Here is a 21,465-nt window from a genome sequence, read left to right as displayed (position 1 = left end):
TCTGTATAAAAAACACAAATACGAGTGAGATTTTATTTAGTTCATTTTAGGATCATTATTTGTTCTGGTGCTCTGCCTAAATTAGGGAACACTTTGTGGCTCCATGGTCTACTAAAGGTTGAGAAATACTAGTGCAGAACACTTCAGAGCTTGTTGAAGAGTAACAGAAGTAAATGGAGACTACATCGACCAAAGCCACAACTTTGTTCACCTTCAAACATATCAAAGTCTTTAATAATCTGAAAAATTTGGCACTCCTACTGATAGTACAAACTTTGCCTACAAGAGGTTTTAACAGATTAGCATGAATTTAAAAAGTTCATGCATGCGAGAGTGCCATAGCTTGCAACAATGGGATGTAAAGGAACGCCCAGGTTATGGACATTATGTAACCCATGAAAGCTGGCAGCCTGATGCACGAAGTCTCTGAAGCAGTACAAGCTGATTAACTTCAAGATCCTTCCATTAAAATACTGTAGAAGATGGAGTTTAAAATTTATTAGTATGTATATTTCTCGTTTTTGCAGAACAAGGTTAATAAAGCACTACATTGGAAACATCATACATTCAGGCTTCCAGCTTTTCCAATTTTATGGGTTACCAATATTTAAAAAACAAGTGTTCCTTTGCATCCCACTGTTTTGAACTGTGGCACCCCAACACACGAACTCTTTAAATTCATTCATGGCTACTCTATTAAAGCCTTGTAGACAAAGTACTATCAATAGTGGTACCTAATTTTTCCAAGTTATTAGAGACTGATATTTCTGAAGGCAAGGTCATGGTTTGGTTCGATGCAATCTCCCTGTTTACCTCTTTTCTCCTCCAACTATGTGAATCAAGTGTGTTCTAGATGCTATTTGGACAGGGATACTATGTAGAAAGAAGGACCTTGTTTTTTATAGAGGATATTTTCAGTGCATTCACTTTGTGAGATTCAGGGTACAGCAATGGGTGCCCCTGTCATTTCAGCTCCATCACAGCAAAAACTATAGGGGAGCTCAAATTTGCCAGTCTCATCTGGTTCTGGCAACGTTATATAGATAATGTGTTCGCAGTCATTTCCTGAGGGTTGTGACCTGTATTTCACCATTGACTTAAATCCACTTACCAATTTACTATGAATTTACTACACATCTAATTTACTAAGAAATACACATGACACAACATTTATTTATACTGTATTGTGTAATTATATTACAATAAGTAGTCAGTCTGTGATGCAAGGAATAAAGTGGAAAGTTGCAGATAACTGGTGCATGTGACCACTGATGTATAACTTTTATTATACTAAATCAAATGGGCAGAAAAGAGGGTAGTATAGAAGATAGGTGTGCTGCTGTTCACACCTATCTTCTATCTGCTGATTACAGCTTGTTTCAGTTCTAATCGGCAATACGGCTTTAAAAGGGGCATGTCAACAGAACGTGCTATATTGCAGATGGTAAGATCAGTACAAAAGACATTGGATAAGCAAGTCTTAGGTATTTGTGAACTTCAGGGGAGTGCTTGACATGCTTCTCTGAAGGTGGGACGTTGTGTATAAGATGGAGATTTCTCATTGTATAACCAAAATGGCATTTTTGAAAGCAAATTTTAGTACAGGATGACATTGCACTGTAGGACTTTTTTATAGTCCTGTTGGATGTGCCTCTTTTGTCTGATCCCTGGGAATTCGGGCAAATAAAATGTTGACCTTCTTACCCAATGCAAAGTTTTTGAGGGAGAAAGTTAGAGTTTTGAACACAAAGATAAGAACAATATATAAATGGGGCATTAAAGGAATGTGCTTTGATATGCTTTACAAATGTGGCTTTCTTCCTATAGTGTTGTATTGCTGTGGTGCATGTGGGTATAAAGTTTAAAAATATGGTGATTAGAAGATACTTTACATCTATACAGTCATTTGACCTTCTTAGGGTCCAAGCATGTCACAGACTGTTTCAAATGATGCACTACAACTCTTGGTGGGATATGATGAATCGGTTAATTTGGTAATAATGATAAAGACTGCAACTTGCCTCATTAAAGCATATCATTGGAAATATTTGGTGGGAGATTCTGCACAGAAGTGAACAAGATGTATACTAAGCAGGAATTAAAAACTGAATTGTGTTCCAATATGGATGTAATTTTCTAATACAGTGAGCACTGAAGTGGAGTTACACGGGCTCTTTGAGCAGAAGTCTAATATTTGGCTTTCTTGCAGTAACTGCAATAGAAAAATAGGAGATCGCAAATAATGTAAACAGTATATAAAGTGTTTTATACAGTAAGTGATTTTAGTTATACAAGTTTTATTTATACATTTGTAGATGGAGTTTTGCACGTGTGCTGTGGGGGTCAAATAATACATGCTGGAGATTAGTTTTAGATAACAGAAAATGCACCTTCCTTGGGCATGAGTGGTAACCCACCCTGCTAAGTCCGAGTTTCAGGCTGCATGGTTTCATATATGATGTATCATGCAATGTACTATTTAATTGACAAAAAAGATGCCCTACCTCGAAAGCTATTCACTTATGTTTTTAACTTTTTTTTTTTATTATTTATCCTGCATTTATATTTTTACAGCTTTTGGTATACTGTTCGTATACATTCTTAACTTATTTTCAATTTTCTTATTTTTGTATATTTATTTTAATAAAGTCATCTGGTTGTCTCGAATAATTTTATTACTGATATGATTCCAAATACACAAGATCTTTTATCTAATATGGTATTTAATTTTAAAAATCCTTACAAGGAGCAAGACAGTCCTATATGGTTCTGTGTATATACTTTGGTCCTCTACATATTACAGATATGGATTATGCATTTCTCTCCAAAATGATTGGAATTTGTGGAATAAGAAAGGTGGAGGGGGGAAGAATATTTATAATTAAATTGCAACAAAGGCTTTACTGTAACCTACTTAGAATCCCATAATATCCAAGAAAGATAATTGAATACAGTTTAAGAACTGTATGCATTTCTGCATTCAGTTTCTGTTTTGGGATACTTTGGTCCGTCCAATGACAGAGAACATTTTTGGCCATGATAAAGACGACCAGTTTCTGTTGCTGGAGGAACCAGAGTGTCCCCCAAGAAGAAAATGAATAGCATTAGTAGAGGCATATGATGCAAGAAAGCAAGCTTATGCAGCATCAGCCAAAAAAAAAAAAAAACCCGCTCCCATTTCACCCCTCCGTTTGTTCCAAATACCTATCCAGTTCAGCCTTAAATTTATTTAGGCTATCAACTTCCACAACAAAGAATGGAAGTCTGTTCCACCAACCAACTACCCACTGGCTAAAGGCAAATTTCTGCACATCTATCCTACATCTGAATACACAAACACATACAATTCCTAAAGTACTTCAGCTGAAATATACCATACAACCTTTACTAGAATATAGTTACCATTTAAAGGCACAACAATTAAAAGAATTGGAGATTTTGGAGTATTCTTTTAATCTTCACTTTCAAACTCCTTGAATATAGATAATATAATGAATACTACAGCATGAAAGCTCAAGTTGATAAAAAGAATGCTAAAACAAAGTTCAGTTTAAGCAACACATTTACATGATAGTAGAATTACCAATACAAGGTTATACAGCTACCACAGGTTCAACTACCCGAGGGCTTGATCTTTATACAAAACCCAGAATGGTTACAGCAGAATTTTTAAGATATGCTCATTACAGAAATAAGTTATGCATTTCAATCATGGAAGTATCAGGGTTTGCATTTTTTTTCTTTGTTTGTCTAATGACTTTAAGGCAAGATGGAAAATGTCAAGTCTTAGATTATTAATTAAGTTGGCAAACACATTAATGGCTGTTTTAAAAGTATTGGCAAATATTAATTGGTATTGCTCAGGGAGAGATTATTAAAGACAAATTCTCCTACTACACCCCATTTTTTATTTATGCAAATTTTAACAGAATTGCAAAACTTTTGATTAATATTGATATTAATTCTGGAAACTAAAGCCAATGATAAAAAAATTTTAAAAAATCCTACAGAAAGTAGACAGACAAGTAACTATTAAACAGCCAGTGATAATGTTATCAGCCAGTCATTGCAAATAAGAACCTTTTGAAAACACAAAAAGTACAACTTTGTAGAGGTTTGTTTGTTGTTTGTTTGTTTGGTTTTTAGGGGCATTAGCAACTAAGGCCATATTGATCCAGGATATGCAGTGGTCATTCCCTGACCTTTCCGCATCCTCCGTATTTGGTGGTGACGGGCTCGAATCCCGGTCTAATCAAGAAGCGTGGGCTACGCACTGCTGCTCTTTGTAGAGGTAAAACTTACTCAGATCAATGAGAGTTTCATGAACAACATATATTCAGCAATAACAAAATAATATCCTTTATTAAAAAAAGTTACAATGATAACATAAACTCATTGGCTGTAGTGAGTGAAAACTATTTATTAATAAATAAACAGAGGGTGTCCATGGCTCTATGTCATAACTTCAGAGGTGATTTCTGAGGTTATTATGAGTGAAAAATGTTATATAATTCCAATTCTAATAGTTATAGAACTATAAGTATTTGAAATTTAGGAATCTATGTACATGCATGCAACAGGCATGGACATTTATGTAAGCCAGTGCACCAGTAGCACGAACTAGCAAACACGTTGTTTTATGCTCTTTAATGAAGAACTTGCAGATATGCATTTTGCAATGGTAATGCCAAAGCTGCAACTGAGGTATAATGATAACAGTTCTCGATGGAAGTTCTCTAACTCTAGTTCAATAATTATTTAATACTGTCCACCAAGTTTTGTGAGAAAGTGGCTCACTGAACAGCTGGACAATCATTACAGTGGGGGTAAATGAGGAAAACAGTTAAAATATGTAAATTGTACAATGTAATCAGTAACCAATGTAATATATTTTCCTAATTAAAATGTTCTGCACACAGAATATTTTAATTAGGAAAATTTTTTTCCAGTACCAAATTACTTTAACTCAAGCTGCATTTCAAATACCCATAGCTTAGTATTTTTTGAAAATCTGATCCATGTTGATGACAGTTTTCACTCAGAACGACTTTGGGAATGACGTTATGACAAAGTCATGGGACAACTGTATATTGATTTTATTATTATTATCATTTTTTAAATAAAGCTTACCTCTTCTAACTGATGCACAGGACTGGCCTTGTTTACTTCTGATTGTTGTCTGCACTTCTGTGGTTTCATCAGCAAGTCCAGAATATGCTTATTACAATCACTTCCACTAGCAGGTTCTAATCGTCCAACTTGAATTCCAACCTGTTTTTAATTATTTATATATATATATATGAAGTTATGTAAAAGAATATAAGAAATAGAAAAGGTTATTTAAATTTGGCACTTTGAGCTAATGATTATAGTTTTCACCCCTAATACTTTTGTCCTATTTATCTAGTTGGTATTATAATTAACTAAAATATTGTTACACACACACACACACACACACACACACACACACACACACACACACACACACACACACACACACACACACACACACTAATTTTGCATAAAATTTTATATAAATTTATAAACTTTGTGTATAAATAATTTATATTATTTATACACAAAGTAATATCTCTTTGTAATAATTTACATGTTACAAAAATAAGGCCTTTGTTTAGTTTCTCATTTAGGATTTTCCTAAATGAGAAGCTAAAAAGGACTTGAAGGGTTACACATCATGACTCCAAAAAAGATGGAGATTCGATAAAGCTAACTGGACAAAATATACAACTCTTGTGACAATAGATGAACAAATAATCACTACTCAGCCCATATACAATGCTATAACCCATGTTACAAACCAAATATTAATGGCAGCTGAAGCTACAGTACCTCAGTCTTCTGGAAAATATCATAAATGTGCCACAACTTGGTGGAACAATGAATGCAGTATAGCAAAGAGAGAGAAGAATAAGGTTTCAAATCTCTTCTGAAAGTATCCCACTACTCCAACCTCATAAATTTAAAAAAAAACCACAGCCAGAGCCAAACATATCCAGCATAAGAGTAGAAAGAAATCGTGGATATGTTTTGCCTACAGATAATCGAGTTATAAGGAACAAAATCAGACAACTCAATGGGAAATATCTTTCAGTTCCAACTCCATTAATAAACTGGAATGGACAGGATATCAACTAACCCTGAGGAAATATAAAACATTCTTGCAGCTACTTTTGCAAATGTATTATATATATAATCTTTATTGTGTACAAAAGGATGTATACAATGTATCCTTCACGGCAGGAATGCCAGGGGCTTAACATTGGCTGGTGGACAAAGGCCTTCAGGACGGGGCTCACATCAAAGTTCAGGTTCATCCCCCAGGACCAACAATATAATAAGTTTCAGTTAAATTATTCACAATATATTCATAAAGATATTATACAGTATTTTTGACATTATATACAGTATTATACAGACATCCTTTTTAAATTTATTATACTGCGACATTACTGTGCAGTTTGCCTGGTTGAGTTTAGGTCATCAAGGATCATTCTCCGGTATTTGCAATCCCTGGCAAATTTGTAGAGGTCGCTGTCGATTGCTTGGACTGTAGTGAGCATCTGCCTGGGGAGAAAACGTTCGCTAAGGGCTAGTCTATTATGGTTGGCTATAAGTGTTGGAGCTGACCTCAGTCCAGGTTGAGGAGTTCTCCAGCTGCACAGTTCCCATATGTTTGGCTCCGAGATTATTCCAGTGGTCATTTTGGCAGTTAGTGTGAGGCATCTTTCCATTATAAGGTTTGGCAGTCAGGCAAAATTCAGTGCTTTTTTTTTTTTTTTTTGTTGTTGTTGGCGCATTGGCTTCTGTGGCCATAATGCACCCCGTGAGGTTTTTTGCACTACTCCGATCCAAGCCCGAGGCGGGATTCGAACCCGCGACCTTTGGGTTGCCAGGCAGGCACTTTACCAACCTGGCTAGCCCGGTCGGCGCAAAATTCAGTGCGGTTGCCATCGCAGTTGTTCTTTGCTGGGGTGGACGATGATGTTTATGTGTGATCCAACGAAGAAACCAGTATTTGGAGGAGTACACACGCTTCATATTCGTGAGGGCTGCAGATGCCCATATTTCTGAGGCGTATAACACGACGGAGTATACAGTGGTGTATACGTACCGCCAAGTCACATCCAGATCCTCAACGTGAAGTAGTTGTTGTTTGGTAATCCACCGCATTTTGCAGAATTTTGTTATGAGCTTGTCAATGTGGGGCTTGAAGGTTAGTTTGCAATCGAAAACTACTCCCAAGTCCTTATGTGTATTTACCACTGGAAGGAGAATGCCATCTAGAGAAGCTTGGACTTCAATGGGTTGGTGCTTCGAAGAAAAGACAATTTGGGCTGATTTTGCAGGATTAATAAGTAGTCCAAATTGACGGAGATAGAATTCTAAGTCGTGTAGCTTTCGATTGATGTTTTCATTAATTTTTGAGATATGTTCGCCCGGGTTAATCTGGGAGTGTAGCTTAATATCATCAGCATAGCAGGTTATGTCTTCTCTCTCTTGAACAAATGGAATAATGACTGCAGTAAATAATACTCCAGAGAGGACTCCGCCTTGGGGAACTCAAGCAGTGATTTTTCTTGAGATTATATCTTGATCCGCTGTAAGAACAATGATTCTGTCTGACAGCAGGGTTGAGATAAACCACAACACGTCACCTTTTATATGGAAGTAATTCTCTAGGAGGTGAACGAGTGAGGGAATGCTGATTGAGTCAAAGGCAGCTTCCAGGTCGACGTACATGTGGAAAGTTCTGCTTTAGCTTCTAGTGCTCTGAGAATGGTGCTGGTAATGGATGTTAAATTGGTGATTGTGGATCTTCCGGGAATGGCATAGTGAATTTGTGGGGGTTTTTGAGGCAAGATTTGATTGGTGATGGTTGAAAGTAATGCCTTCTCCATAAGTTTAAAGAGGCTGAAAGAGCGAGAGAGTGGCCTGAACTGTTTAATGAGGGATGCAGATTGGCATTTAGGATGTGGCCTCACAGCATATCTGTTCCAGAGAGAGAGAGAGGGAAAGTAGTGCTGCGTTAAGACAAGGTTAAAAATTGAGTAGTGGGTCGATGATAAACGATTTGAGACACCTGATCATGAATTGTGGCACAAGGTCAGGGCCTGCAGTTGTGGTGCATGGCAATCCATTTATAGCAGTTATAAGCTGCTTCCTGATGATGCTAACGGTGGCGAGCATATCCGTTGAGATGTTGTTGACAGGTAAGTTGCCTGGATATGTCGGGGCCACATTGTTCGAGAACCGTGCAATGTGTTCCATCCACAGTTCAAGATCCAGTGTTTTAGGAATTGGAATTTAGGAATATTAGTAGTATAAGCATATATGGGTGGGTCCGAAAACTGCTAGCTTGGGGGGGGATACATGGACTAACAGATTAACAGTAGCCGCTAGTAGAGGTAAAAGTGATTCTTGCACTACTTCTATTGAAATGCAATTGGGCAGCAGCCTGGAAAGCAAGGAATTAGGAATTTCCAGGACTGCTGGGAGTCATAGTGGAACAAATAAATACATGGGCTGTGTTAGGGTAACTAAGAGTAAAAACAGGTGCATGTATACTTGCATGTACACCAATGCTAGGAGTATAGTTAATAAATTCGATGACCTTGAAGTGCTAGTCAAAACATCAAAGGCAGATATTGTTGGGATATCAGAGACATGGTGTCACACAGACATAAGAAGTGCAGAACTGGTATTTGGGGAGTACAATGTGTACAGAAAGGAAAGAGAGGACAGTAGGGGAGGAGGGGTTATGCTTTTAGTTAAGAAACACAAAATCTAAGGAGGTGCATCCAATTGATGTTGGTGGACAATACAATGTTGAGTCTGTTTGGTGTGACATAAGCACTGGGAAAGGAAAAATGAAAATAGGTGTGTGTTATAATGAATCTGATGAGCATAATGAGCAATTGTGCAGAGAAATAGAGTGGGCCAGTAAATTAGAGTGTCTTATAATGGGAGATTTCAATTTCTCGGATATTGACTGGAATTTGTGGGTTGGTCAATCACACACTAGCAAGGCTTTTGTGGATTTATTGGATGACTGTTTTCTACAGCAGCAGCATGTTCGGGAGGCAACTAGAGGGAGTAATTCTCTTGATCTGATTATCAGTAGTGATTCTTCATGCATCAAGAATCTGCAGATAAAGGAACCACTAGGTGGCAGTGATCACAGTGTGCTGAAGTGGGATTTACTCAAAGAGGTAATTACCATCAAGGGTAAAAGGGAGGGTTTTTGCTTTCGTAAAGGTGACTACAGTGGTCTGAGACAGTATTTAAATTCTATACAGTGGAACCAACTGATGATGTTACTAACAACAAATTCAAAATGGGAAGCATTCAAAGAATTAATCTTGGAAGCCACTAGGCTTTTCATGCCAACAAAGAAATATTGTTCAAGATTTAGGCCTAAATGGATGTCAGATGAACTAATTAGACATGTGACAGAGAAGAAATATGCATGGGATACATATATAAATTAACATGTGACAGAAGCCTATGATAGATATAAGCTGGTGTGTAACCAAGTTACAAAGGAGGTTAGGCAGACAAAGGCAGATTATGAGAAATCTTTGGCAAAGGATGCAAAGAAAAACAGCAAAGTGTTCTTTACTTATGTAAACTCTAGAAAGAAGGGGATGAATCAGATTGGTCCAGTTGATATCGATGGTTCAACTGTTGATGATCCTGCTCAGGTAGCTAACAAATTGAATGAATATTTTGCATCGACATTCACACAGGAGGAGTTATTCAGGAAGGGGAATGCCAGAGGTGTAGTCAACTCTGGCAGTAAGCTAGATAATCTTGTAATAACTGAGAGTAAAGTGGAGGAGAAATTGTTGAAGATAAACACAAGGAAGGCACCTGGGGCGGATGGAATCTATCCAATTATATTAAAGGAGGCGGCAAAGGAAGTAAGCAAACCCTAACCATAATTATGAGAGCTTCCCTGTACTCAGGGGAGGTACCCGTGGACTGGAGATGTGCAAATATGACCCCAATTCACAAAGGAGGATCAAAGGGAGACACAGCTAATTACAGACCTTTTAGTGTAACTTCTGTTCCAGGGAAATTAATGGAGGCACTGGTTAAAGAAGCATTGCAGGATCATCTAGACAAGACTTCAGTTATAGCTCGGACACAGCATGGGTTTGTTAAGGGGAAGTCTTGTCTGACTAATTTGATTGTATACTATGATGTCGTCACAAAGGCACTGGATGCAAAGAATAACTTTGATATCATATATTTGGATCTTAGAAAAGTCTTTGATACTGTTGCACATGGAAGACTGCTGCACAAATTGGAGCAGTGTGGCACTGGAGGCAAATTGCTGCTATGGATAAAGGGATGGTTGAGTGGGAGAAGACAGAGTGTGGTAATCGATGGACACTGCTCTTCGTGGACTAATGTTTAATTGCGGAGTCCCTCAGGCTTCAGTGTTGGGTCCATTATTGTTTTCTGTATTTATAAATGATATTGATGATGGTATATAAGCCTTAATGTCCAAGTTTTCAGACGATACGAAGGTTGGCAGGGTTGTTAATGACACTAATGATAGTACACTGCTGCAACAGGATCTAGAAAAGTTGAGCATATGGGCTGAGAGGAGGCAAATGAAGTTTAACATTGAGAAATGTAAAGTACTACATATGGGAAGCAGTAATCCCAGAGTAATGTATCAACTCTGTGGTACCACACTGACGGTGGTAGAGAATGAAAAGGACCTGGGGGTAATTGTGTAGGCAGATATGAAGTTTTCTGAGCAGTACAGACGGTCTGCAAGGGTAGCTCATGGTGTCTTGTCAATGATATACAGGAATTTTTCTAGCAGGGATAAGGAGGTGATTATCCACTTGTATAAGGCAATGGTCAGGCCACACCTTGAGTACTGTATACAGGTCTGGAGGCCGCATTTTAAGAAGGATGTAGAGCTGTTGGAACGAGTACAGAGAAGGGCAACAAGATTAGTGAATGGAACAAAGGGGTGCTCTTACAAAGAAAGGCTTAAGTTTTGCAAATTACAGTGTCTGGAGACTAGGCACCTGTGAGATGATCTGATTGAAGTATATAAAGCCTTGAATGGTTTGAGTATGCTCAATGCTGATGGGACACTTCATCTTGCTCAGAATAATCACCTGAGGGGGCATAAATTCAAATTGAGGAAAGACACTTGTAGGATAGATGTGCAGAAGTTTGCCTTTAGCCAGTGGGTGGTTGATTGCTGGAACAAATCTGTTGTTGTAGAAGTTGATAGCTTAAATAGATTCAAGGCAGAACTTGACAAACATTTGGAGCGAGTGGATGGGTGAAATATGGGGTTTTTTTTTGGCCAATGCTATATAAGCTTGCTTTCTTGCATCATGTTCCTTTGCTAATGCCCCATCCTTTCAGAAAATGAAATCCACAGCTGAATAATATAAACAAAATTTTAATACCAGCAAACAACTCCCATATAACTAGCCTTTCAACATAGAAAAATTGCAAAAAGCTCTGGCTAGGACCCAATGGCTTTCGTTATCAAATTATACAGCAACTTAGTCAAAAATCTCTAAATACATTACTTATATTATACAATAGAATTTATATGGAAAACTATTATCCAAAATCCTGGCGTCACTCTATTATAATTTCCTTCCCCATTCCTGGAAAAGATCCTACGATTCTCACAAATTATCAACCAGTAGCTCTAACAAGTTGCCTCGGGAAACTCCTGGAGAAAATGGTGAACCATCAACTAACCTTGTTCTTGGAAACATAATGTACTAAACAAAAATCAATATCAATATGGCTTTCGTAAAAATAGGTCATCTCTGGATCTGATAAAAGCAGAGGCAAATATTCGAAATGTTTTTCTAAGGAATGAGCATCTAATCATGATCAATCTCGATAAAGAAAACGCCTTCGACACTACCTGGAGATATGGCATTGTAAATGACCTTCATAACTGTGGATTGTGAGAACATCTACCAACCTTAATACAAAATTTTCTGAAGCTCAGAACCTTCCAAGTGAAATAGCAAAACAATCTGTCACTTAAGAAGAAGTTCCTCGGGGCTCAGTTCTCGGTGCTACTTTGTTTGCAATCAAAATAACTTCTATTACAAAAGACTTACCAAATACAGTTTAAACATTCCTTTATGCAGATGATGTTACCATTTCATGCAATTCACAAAACATGAGCATGATTAAAAGTCAATTACAAAGTGCATTTAAAAAAATAGAATTGTGGACAAAATTATTACAACAAAAAACAACAGCCTTACATTTCTGAAGAAAGCACAAAATGTACCCAGATCCAGAAATAAGACTAGAAAATCAGCTGATACCTTTAGCAAATAGCATACATTTCCTTGGCCTTTATATTCTCAATATATTGAGAATATATTCTTTATATTCTCAATAAAAAGCCTAACTTCTTGGAATACCAAATGCCTCCGAACAACCTTACTAAAAAACTAAATATTCTTAGAGTTCTTTGATGTGGGGAGCTGACTAGTATACACTGCTTCGCTTATACTGTGCTTTAATCAGATCAAGACTAGACTATGCAGCACCCACATACAGCTCATGTAGACCAAGTGTTATCAAATGGCTTGATTCCATACATCACAATGCCTTAAGAATTTCTCTAGGTGCACACAGTACACTGTTGGTACAAAGCTTATATGTGGATATCCACGAATCCTCACAATATCTCCAGAAGAAACTGCTGTTGTTCAACTATGCCATTAAAATTTGAAGTCTTCCTCATCATTCTACTTGGCAATATCTTTTCAATCCACAGTGGGAGAATGTATAGAGAAACAAACCTACAGTAAATAAACCAGCTGGAATAAGACTATAAGAACTATGGGGTTTAAGCTTTGATGACATATTAGCATTAGCTAAGGCATTTGATGCATGAAAGCAAGCTTATAGAGCATCAGCCAAAAAAAAAAAAAAAACCCCTTCCCATTTCAACCATCCGGTCACTCAAAATGTTTGTCTAGTTCAGCCTTAAATTTGTTTAAGCTATCAACTTCCACAACAACAGAAAGGCAAACTTCCGCACATCTATTCTACAACTGTCTTTCCTGAATTTGAATATATGCCCCCTCAGGTTCTTAATTTGAGCAACTGGAAGTATACCATCATTATCGAGCCTGCTCAAACCATTCAAGGCCTTGTACACCTCAATCAGATCACCTCGTAGGTGCCTAGTCTCCAGATGCTGCAACTGACAGAATTTAAGCCTCTCCTGGTAAGAGAACCCCTTTGTTCCTCTCACCAATCTTGTTGCCCTTCTCCGTTCTAGCAACTCTACATCCTTCCTAAAATGAGGAAAATATGACGATAATAGCATAATCAATCCACCATGGCACACTTTCACTCCTAACTGTGTTTGTTTGTTATTTGGATTTTAGAAGCATTAGGAACTAAGGCCATATTGTTCCGGGGATATGCGGTGGTCATTCCCTGACCTTTCCGCATCCTCCGTATTTGGTGGGCACAAGCTAGAACCCCGGTTTAATCAAGAAGCGTGTGCTACGCACTGCTGCTCCTGCCCACCTGGCTATGGAGGCACCTTCCTAACTGTGACACTTATTTTCAACAGTGGAGATAAAGTGCTGTGATAAATGTCAACATAAAACAGATGCATGCAGCTTACTTGTCACAGTTTTCTGAATATCTTCAAATATATACATATACAGACACCTCTAAAACAGATACCCAAGTGGGTGCTGCAGTGATTCTTCCATACATTGTCATCTCACAGTTACTCTCAAATGAATGCAGTAGCTATTCTGCTGGATTATTTGCCATACCAATAGCCTCAAAATGCACTGCAACCTCTCCTCTTCTGAAACATCTCATACACACAGATTCATTAAGTATAATACATACTCTCCAATGAAAGCACACACCATCTCATCCCCTCCTTCACCAGATAAACTCATCTTGTGAAGCTCAAAAAGAAAAGAAGGCAAGTAAATTTCTGTTGGACCCCAGGATTTGCAGGCACTGATGGAAATGAACATGCTGATCGAGCAGCAAATAATCCTACAAATACAAATCTACTGCTTTATAAAGTTCCGCATTCCGATTACAGACTTAATATCAAACACTCTCAACACTCAGTGGTCACAAATCTTGCAAAATCAACTGAACAATAAACTTCTGCAAATAAAAAATGAACTTCAGCCATGGAATTCAATTCTCCATAAGAATCGGCACAAAGAAGTCATTCTAACAAGATTGTGCATTGGAGATACTCATCTCACACACTTGTACTTATTCACAAAAGCAAATCCTCTAGAATGTATCCACTGTTCTTGTCAACTCACTGTGAAACATTTCCTCATATAATGTCCACAGTACCATATGGCATGACAAACAGCCTTCCATCTCCCTGTGAATATTCAGGATTTCCTGACTTTATCACAAATCATAGGCGATAACTCTAACATTGAAAACATATTTACTTATTTAAAACTAATAGGACATTTCAGTCAGATATAAATAATAATTAAGCAACATCATTGTCTCATGATACTAACAGATTGGTGCAATGTGGTCAAAGTTGCTTTTACCCCCCCCCCCCCAATTGACCCCTCTTCAGAAAGCTTGCATAGCTTTGAGGGGAACAAAGATGGTGCAAGGGTTTTGCCAATATCATTGAGGATATTTAGGGATTCAGTTCTTGATTAAGTTCTTGTTTGTTTAGTAACGATAACAATGTTTCAAATGAACAGAAAGTTAATGCTAGGGTAACAAGCTTAAATAACTTGAAGGGATATATCAGGGAAGTAAACTATACAAGAACACTTAGTCTTGACTGTATATATAGTATTTGCAATAAAATGAGTGAATTCCTGGTTAGAACTAATACTGAAATAATAGGGCTAAAGAAAATGAAGTCACCCAGAAAAATAAAAGATGATTAGTTTTACTATATGTAAATGTATGTAAGCAGGATAGAGAAGATAGAAAGGGTAAGGGACGAGGGGTGGGTATGATGTTTCTTATCAGAAGCAGCTTGAGCATGACTAAAGTTTCCCCTGATTCAGAACTTAGACATGCCAGCATAGGATCCATGTGGCATGAAAAGTTAGATGCAAAAGTAAAATGAGAGTGGGGGTATGCTATAGAACAAAAAGACAGCTCTCATCATGCTTGTTTCCTTCCCATGTGTGGGAAGGAAACTCACCATGGGGGACAAAATTTTTGAATACATTAGATAATTATTTGCACTGGCATGTTAGAGAAAATAACAGGAGTAAGAATATTAACCTCATCATTACTCACAAACCAGATGGCATCATAAGGCACAGTACAGGAACCATTAGCAGGGAGTGACTATACACGGTGCTTGGCTGGATGAAGAAAGAGGTTGCAGTTGTTAGAGGTAAAGACATGGGTTTTAATTTTAGGAAAGAAGTTTAGACACTAAACTGAAAGTAACAGATTTGATAAGTTAGTTCAGCAGAAAATAAGGGTAATGGTATCAAAAGTGATCCTTTTATTGCTATGGAAAACTCTTCAGTAGATCTTGTGCAATTGGTTGTGTGATGTTGGCTTTCATTAATCATGACTGACAGCTGAGCACTTCCCATCTTAGCTGTCAATGCACAGTGGCAACAGACGTCAATACTTTGTGGAGAACTGTCAGATAATAAAAAAGTTCACTGGTTCACTGAATAGCTTTTAGAATGTTTTAATATACTTATGAAAATTCTTACCATTTAAAAAATAAATATCTGGAATGCTCAGTTTACTGATAACAATAAAATTGAAAATAAAAGGTTTGCTGTTAATCCTGTTTAAGGACCAGTTAGAATTGGAACAATGGCAAGATACACTTTACCAATAATCAGTACTTTTGATGACATTTTAATATCAAACAAAACTAACAATAAAAAGAGACAAATTCTAAACCATTCAATAAATGGATCATTCCATGGACCATTTAATAAAAAGAATGCATGTTACTGTCACACTTCAGTGTGAGAAATGTAAAAATTTGATCACTATTGTATAAATATGATACTGTGCTGTTAAATAGTAGTTTAAAAGTATCTTCAAGGATATCTGATTCAATCAGATAAATGTAAAGAATTTGTCATGAAAATTAGTTACACAAAAACAAAAGTTAGGAAAGTTTGGAGGGACAAGGAAAGTTCAAAGCATAGACTAAATAACCAAAAATTGGAACAAGTTGGTAATTTTGCATATCGAGGAATAGATATATATCAGTCTCCTGATCTATCTTTAATGAAAATAGCATTATACATGGAAATAAACATTATGTTTCGAAGCATATTTTAACCAAGGAAGTAAAATCTGGTTAATAAATTAAGGAACTGATCAAAAATTAGAATCTTCAGATGTGACAGTTTTAAGGAAAATAAATGCCATTAACACATGGAAGTAATAGCAAACCATGTTACATATGAGGAAATTAGAAAAAATCTTGGGATAACAGATATCCAATGAAAGGTAAGTGAAGCAAACTTAAGAATTATGGAGTTGCAGAACAGATTTGAGAGAGTTAACAAATATTTGAAGCAAAGATGAATGGTAGTTGATCCAGAGGCATAAAGAGGAAACTGCACTGATGGTGCCAAGAAAGAATTAGAATAAAGACTTTGAAATCTCTAACAGAAAATAGGACAGAATGGAGGAAAACAAATTAGCCCTTGTGATAATTCAGGACTGATTTATACTATTACGGTGACCTGTAAACTAACAGTATAACAGATTTGAATCAGTATGGCACACAGAAATTGTAAAAATTCAACCATGTATGTATGGTTCCAATTCCAGATATGGTAAATGCACAGCAGAGTAAAGGAAAAATTTGTGCTCATTACACATAAAAAAGAAACACAAAAAAAAAAAAAAAAAAATCAACAGAATGTTGTGCAACTTTTTTTTTTTTTAAATGAAAACCCCAAACACAAGAAGTATTAGAACATAGTACCATGCAAACTGCAAAGCTTATGTAAATTTAAGGAAGACTTAGACGGGAAAATAGTAATTGATAATAAGGATAGTTGAAATTTACTTTTATTTCAAGTTGATATAATGTAGGTCTTGCTTCACCATATATATCATTTTACCTATACTAATAACTAGTTATACATGCTAATAAACAGTATGACAGTAAACTGACATCTTGTTCCTTTGACCTGTTCAAAATGCAGCAAGAGTCTGGTCTGTTTCTGATTGATCTGATTTTGCAGATATGATGGTATGTTCCCTTTTTTCAGGAGACAGTAACATTTGTGACAAAATAAGAGATTATTCTTAAGTTATTAGCTTATTTTCTTAACAGAATGTAAATCCATCTGAGGCAATTTATGGGTAAGTTAGTTTTTGTTTATCCTTGTGAACAATCAATATTCTTCAATAACTGTTTTAGGTGAGACTGCTGTTTCACACTATATAGTAGAAAATAAGATGTAATTAATCACTTATATGGACAGTGCATTAAGTAGTCTTTTTCCAAATTAACTTCTAAGCAGATATTTAATCTATGTCAGGTCTGCAGAACTTTTGATAAAGCTCCTGAAAACTTTTGATAATACACAGTCACATTCCAATATATGAACAGCATGGATTCCTCAGAAAACATCTGTAAAATTCAAAGTTTATAAACTGGAGGGACTATAAATGGTCTGGCTCCAAGGTACCATACTGTGGTATTTGTAAGAAATTATTACAAATACCATATTATTTGTATTCTATTTATCAATTATTGTATATTTATTTATTTATTTGCAGAAGTGAGGTTCCCTGGTTTTAGGTCCTAATAATGATGCACTGTAGTTTTAGAATAACAAGAAAACAAAGAAAATATGTAATAGCAATATATATTTAAAAAAAAAATAAAATTTGGTAATGTATGATAATGCATATATGTAAATATGTTAAAAACATAAATATTGAGATTTTGCAAAAAAAAAAAAAAAAGAAAAAATGTGTAATGTATTTTATTGTGCTGTACTGCATAAATGCATGGTCTACATTACATAAATAAATACTGAAAGTACTGGGCCCCAATAACTGGCAAGCATGAGATATGAAGGTTGCTGGTTTTTGGATTCCTTGATTGCAGTTTAAATTTTGGAATTAAAGATAATGCAACCCCGGGGGCTCACATCCAGTGAGTATGGGCTTGGCACACCCAGGGTCCTGAGCTGGGTATCATCATTTTTCTATTTCTTGGTGATTCCCCTTCTACTTTTGACACTCTCTCTTTCTCTCTCTCTCTCTCTCTCTCTTTCAGGGTAACTCGGGAATTTTTTTTTTTCCTGGTGCAGCATAAGCCTCAGGCTTCGTTGCACCATATGGCTATTAATAATAATAATAATAATAATAATAATAGATTTCAGAAAAATGGATAAGAAATGTTTGAATATTATTAAGTAATTAATTGCAAATTTAGTTTTAATGTTAATCCTGTGTAGGCTTAAACTTTTGTTTCATTTGTTTTATTTTCAACTGCAAATTATAAAGCAAGCAGAAAAGGACAGCTTAATCATGGTGCCTGAAGTAAGCTTTTACTGCAAGTTGCACCATTCTTTCATACGCAGAGAATCTAGAACATGTGAGGCTAATTTTTACCAATGGCCCATGGGGATAACTCAGCAGAATTTAATTTTTGATCCTAAATGGGTATCTTTGGCCATCTATCAAACTTTCCAATGCTCTACTTCTTTCTCAATTTACTGAGCAGTATCAGAAACATACATGAGCAAAGGTACTTTACACACTTGCACAGTTGAACCCATATGTTTCAACATTTAATTTCTTTGAAAATGAATCTTCGTTGCTTTTGAAACCAAGGAAGGGTTATCATCCCTAGATCATATTATTTGCACTTGCATCGGAAATGAAACTATCACAAAAAAGTTTTTGATTGATGGCTAGTAACAATTATAGTCAATTTTAACCAGGTGTTTATAACAGCCATATTCATTATCTTTTCCTTTTTTAATTACACAATACATAGTTGTTAAAAATATACTTGGCAGAAGCTATATGGCTTTAGACAAATATGGTAAACTGTGGACTAAGTTGGGAGCCAGCAAACTTTCTACTATGAGGTTAGAAAACTACAGCATTTACTTATAGCATTTGACAGTCAGCTGACCACCAAACAGATGCATAGTGGAGCAGCAAATGCTACAGTTTTTGGAAGCAGTATTAGAAGCAGAGACATGTGATGCAAGAGAGCAAGCTTATGTAGCATCACCCAAAACAAAAATAATAATAAAAAAAAATTCACACATCCATTCCCTCTAATGTTTGTCTAGTTCAGCCTTAAATTTATTTAAGGTCAACTTCCACAACAGATGGAAGTCTGTTCCAGCAATCAACTACCCACTGGCTAAAGGCAAATTTCTGCACATCTATTCTACAACTGTCTTTCCTCAATTTGAATTTATGCCCCCTCAGGTTCGCAATCTGACCAAAAGGAAGAATCTCATCAAAATTGAGCCTGCTCAACCCATTCAAAGCCTTATATACCTCAATCAGATCACCTCACAGGTGCCTAGTCTCCAGATGCTGCAATTTACAGAATTTGAGTCTTACAAGCCTTTCTTGTAAGACCACTCTTTTGTTCCCCTCACCAATCTTGTTGCCCTTCTCTGTACTCGCTCAAGCAACTCTACATCCTAAATTGAGGCCTCCAGACCTGTACACAGTACGTACTCAAGGTGTGGCCTGACCATTGCCTTATACAAAGGGATAATCACTTCCTTTTCTCTACTAGCAAAATTCCTGTACATCACTGACAATACTCTATGCACTGCTCAGAAAACTTCATATCTGGCTGTGCAATTACTCCCAAGTCTTTTTCATTTTCTACCACCCTAAGTGTAAGCTTTAAGTTAAATATTATATAACTCTTTAATTATAATTGCATTTGGAGAACAATTTGTCATCTATTTTACCTAGAGAATGAATCTTGCACCAAATTAAAATATATCAGTTAAGTAAAACACACACACACACACACACACACACACACACACACACACACACACACACACACACACACACACACACACACACACGAATTTTAAGTTGCTGAAGTTGAGCAAAAGTTTGTAAGATCAAGATCTGCATTCATAAATGAATTTAAGATGTCGAAAATTTGTGCTCTTAGAGAAAGAATAAAAAAATAACAAATAAAGCAGAATAAAAAAAAAAAGTATAAAAAAGAATGAAAAGATACAAAGAATAAAAAAAGGATGGGATGGGCAAGAGGAGTTCAGAAATTATTGCCAGTATAAATATAAATGATTTGGTGTGGTGGTGGGGGGGGGGGGTTTCCACAATATTTTTTGATTTTCTGGAGTTTCTGAGACATCAAACATGAAAATATTGTTTATTAATGTGAGAAGCACTGGATGAGCAGAAAAGAACATTAAAATTTTAAGATTTCAGAAGTAAATTTTTACATTTATGAAAATAAAAGGCAAATTAATGCAATATCCGAATCTTACGGAGCTAAACATAAATTGCAAGGCAGGGGGCAGTTAATACATTAATTGTGTAGCAAACGACTTCAAATAGTTTTAACTTTCCTATATTAGCATATTACAAAAAAGTGTAATGCTATTTGAGGGCCAAGGTGCATGGTTGGTTTTGGGGAACCCTTCTATGTTGGGCCGTGAGTACATCACATCCAATGCAACCTCTTTTGCATGGACCTGCCTATGCTGCATGCTGATGAATTGTGCTCCAGCTGGTGGACACCTTTTAAAAATTCTGTCAGGCCCACAGTTGTAGAGAGGTTATTCATAACTGATCTAGACTAAACAAGACAATGTGACTGATGGTTGCCAATCACACTCTAGCAAACCACATTAGCTCCACTTTGTAGATGTCATGAAGTTATGAAGTAAAATTGACATCAACAACTTAGAAAAAGCAACAACTTAGTAGGTTTTTTTAGCAGAAACCAAAAAATAATTAGCTAAAACTGTTATTTTATGCTTGTTTGGAATTTCAAAATACAGTAGGACTTCAATTATCTGAGGTTAATGGGACCATGACCAAAACGCTAAACACAGTTCCAACCAACAGAATCTGAAACACTAAACATGGTTCATGAAGCAAATTTCTAACAGAAATCCAACTTCTTTTTATCAAATTTTAAAAAGTTATTTATTAAACAAAATACAGTAGTGATAGTATGTGTAAGGTGCACATTACAATGTAGTACACACTAAATTAATACATTAGTAATTTTATTCTCTCTTACAGTGTAATAAAACTGTATAAAAACAAAGTTCTAAATGCACTGATAAGTGCATTTACATAAGTTTACTTTTCTTTACATATATATTGTTGTTGAGTTAGTGGTGTTAAAGCTACTAACACCATATTGCTCCTATTAAAATAAACATGTTTAACTTTTAAGATCTTTTTCTAAATGCAATCAAA

At 36.2% G+C, this 21,465-nt stretch overlaps 1 protein-coding gene across 1 annotated transcript in view; it reads right to left on the bottom strand.

Annotated features, from left to right (window-relative positions):
• The window catches only part of LOC150085296 (translesion synthesis protein REV1-like), a 195,165-nt gene that overhangs the window by 34,173 nt on the left and 139,527 nt on the right, over window positions 1–21,465 (bottom strand). The window contains exon 13 of the mRNA XM_090374516.1: window positions 5,131–5,271. Within this exon, the coding sequence (XP_090230642.1) occupies window positions 5,131–5,271 (141 nt within the window). The remainder of the gene's footprint in view (window positions 1–5,130; window positions 5,272–21,465) is intronic.

This window comes from Mastigoproctus giganteus, chromosome 5 (assembly GCF_048544385.1).
Source record: "Mastigoproctus giganteus isolate SK-2022 chromosome 5, ASM4854438v1, whole genome shotgun sequence".
NCBI lineage: Eukaryota > Metazoa > Arthropoda > Arachnida > Uropygi > Thelyphonidae > Mastigoproctus > Mastigoproctus giganteus.
The sequence above is the reverse complement of the archived record's forward strand: the minus strand, read 5'-3'. Positions and strand labels throughout refer to the sequence as shown.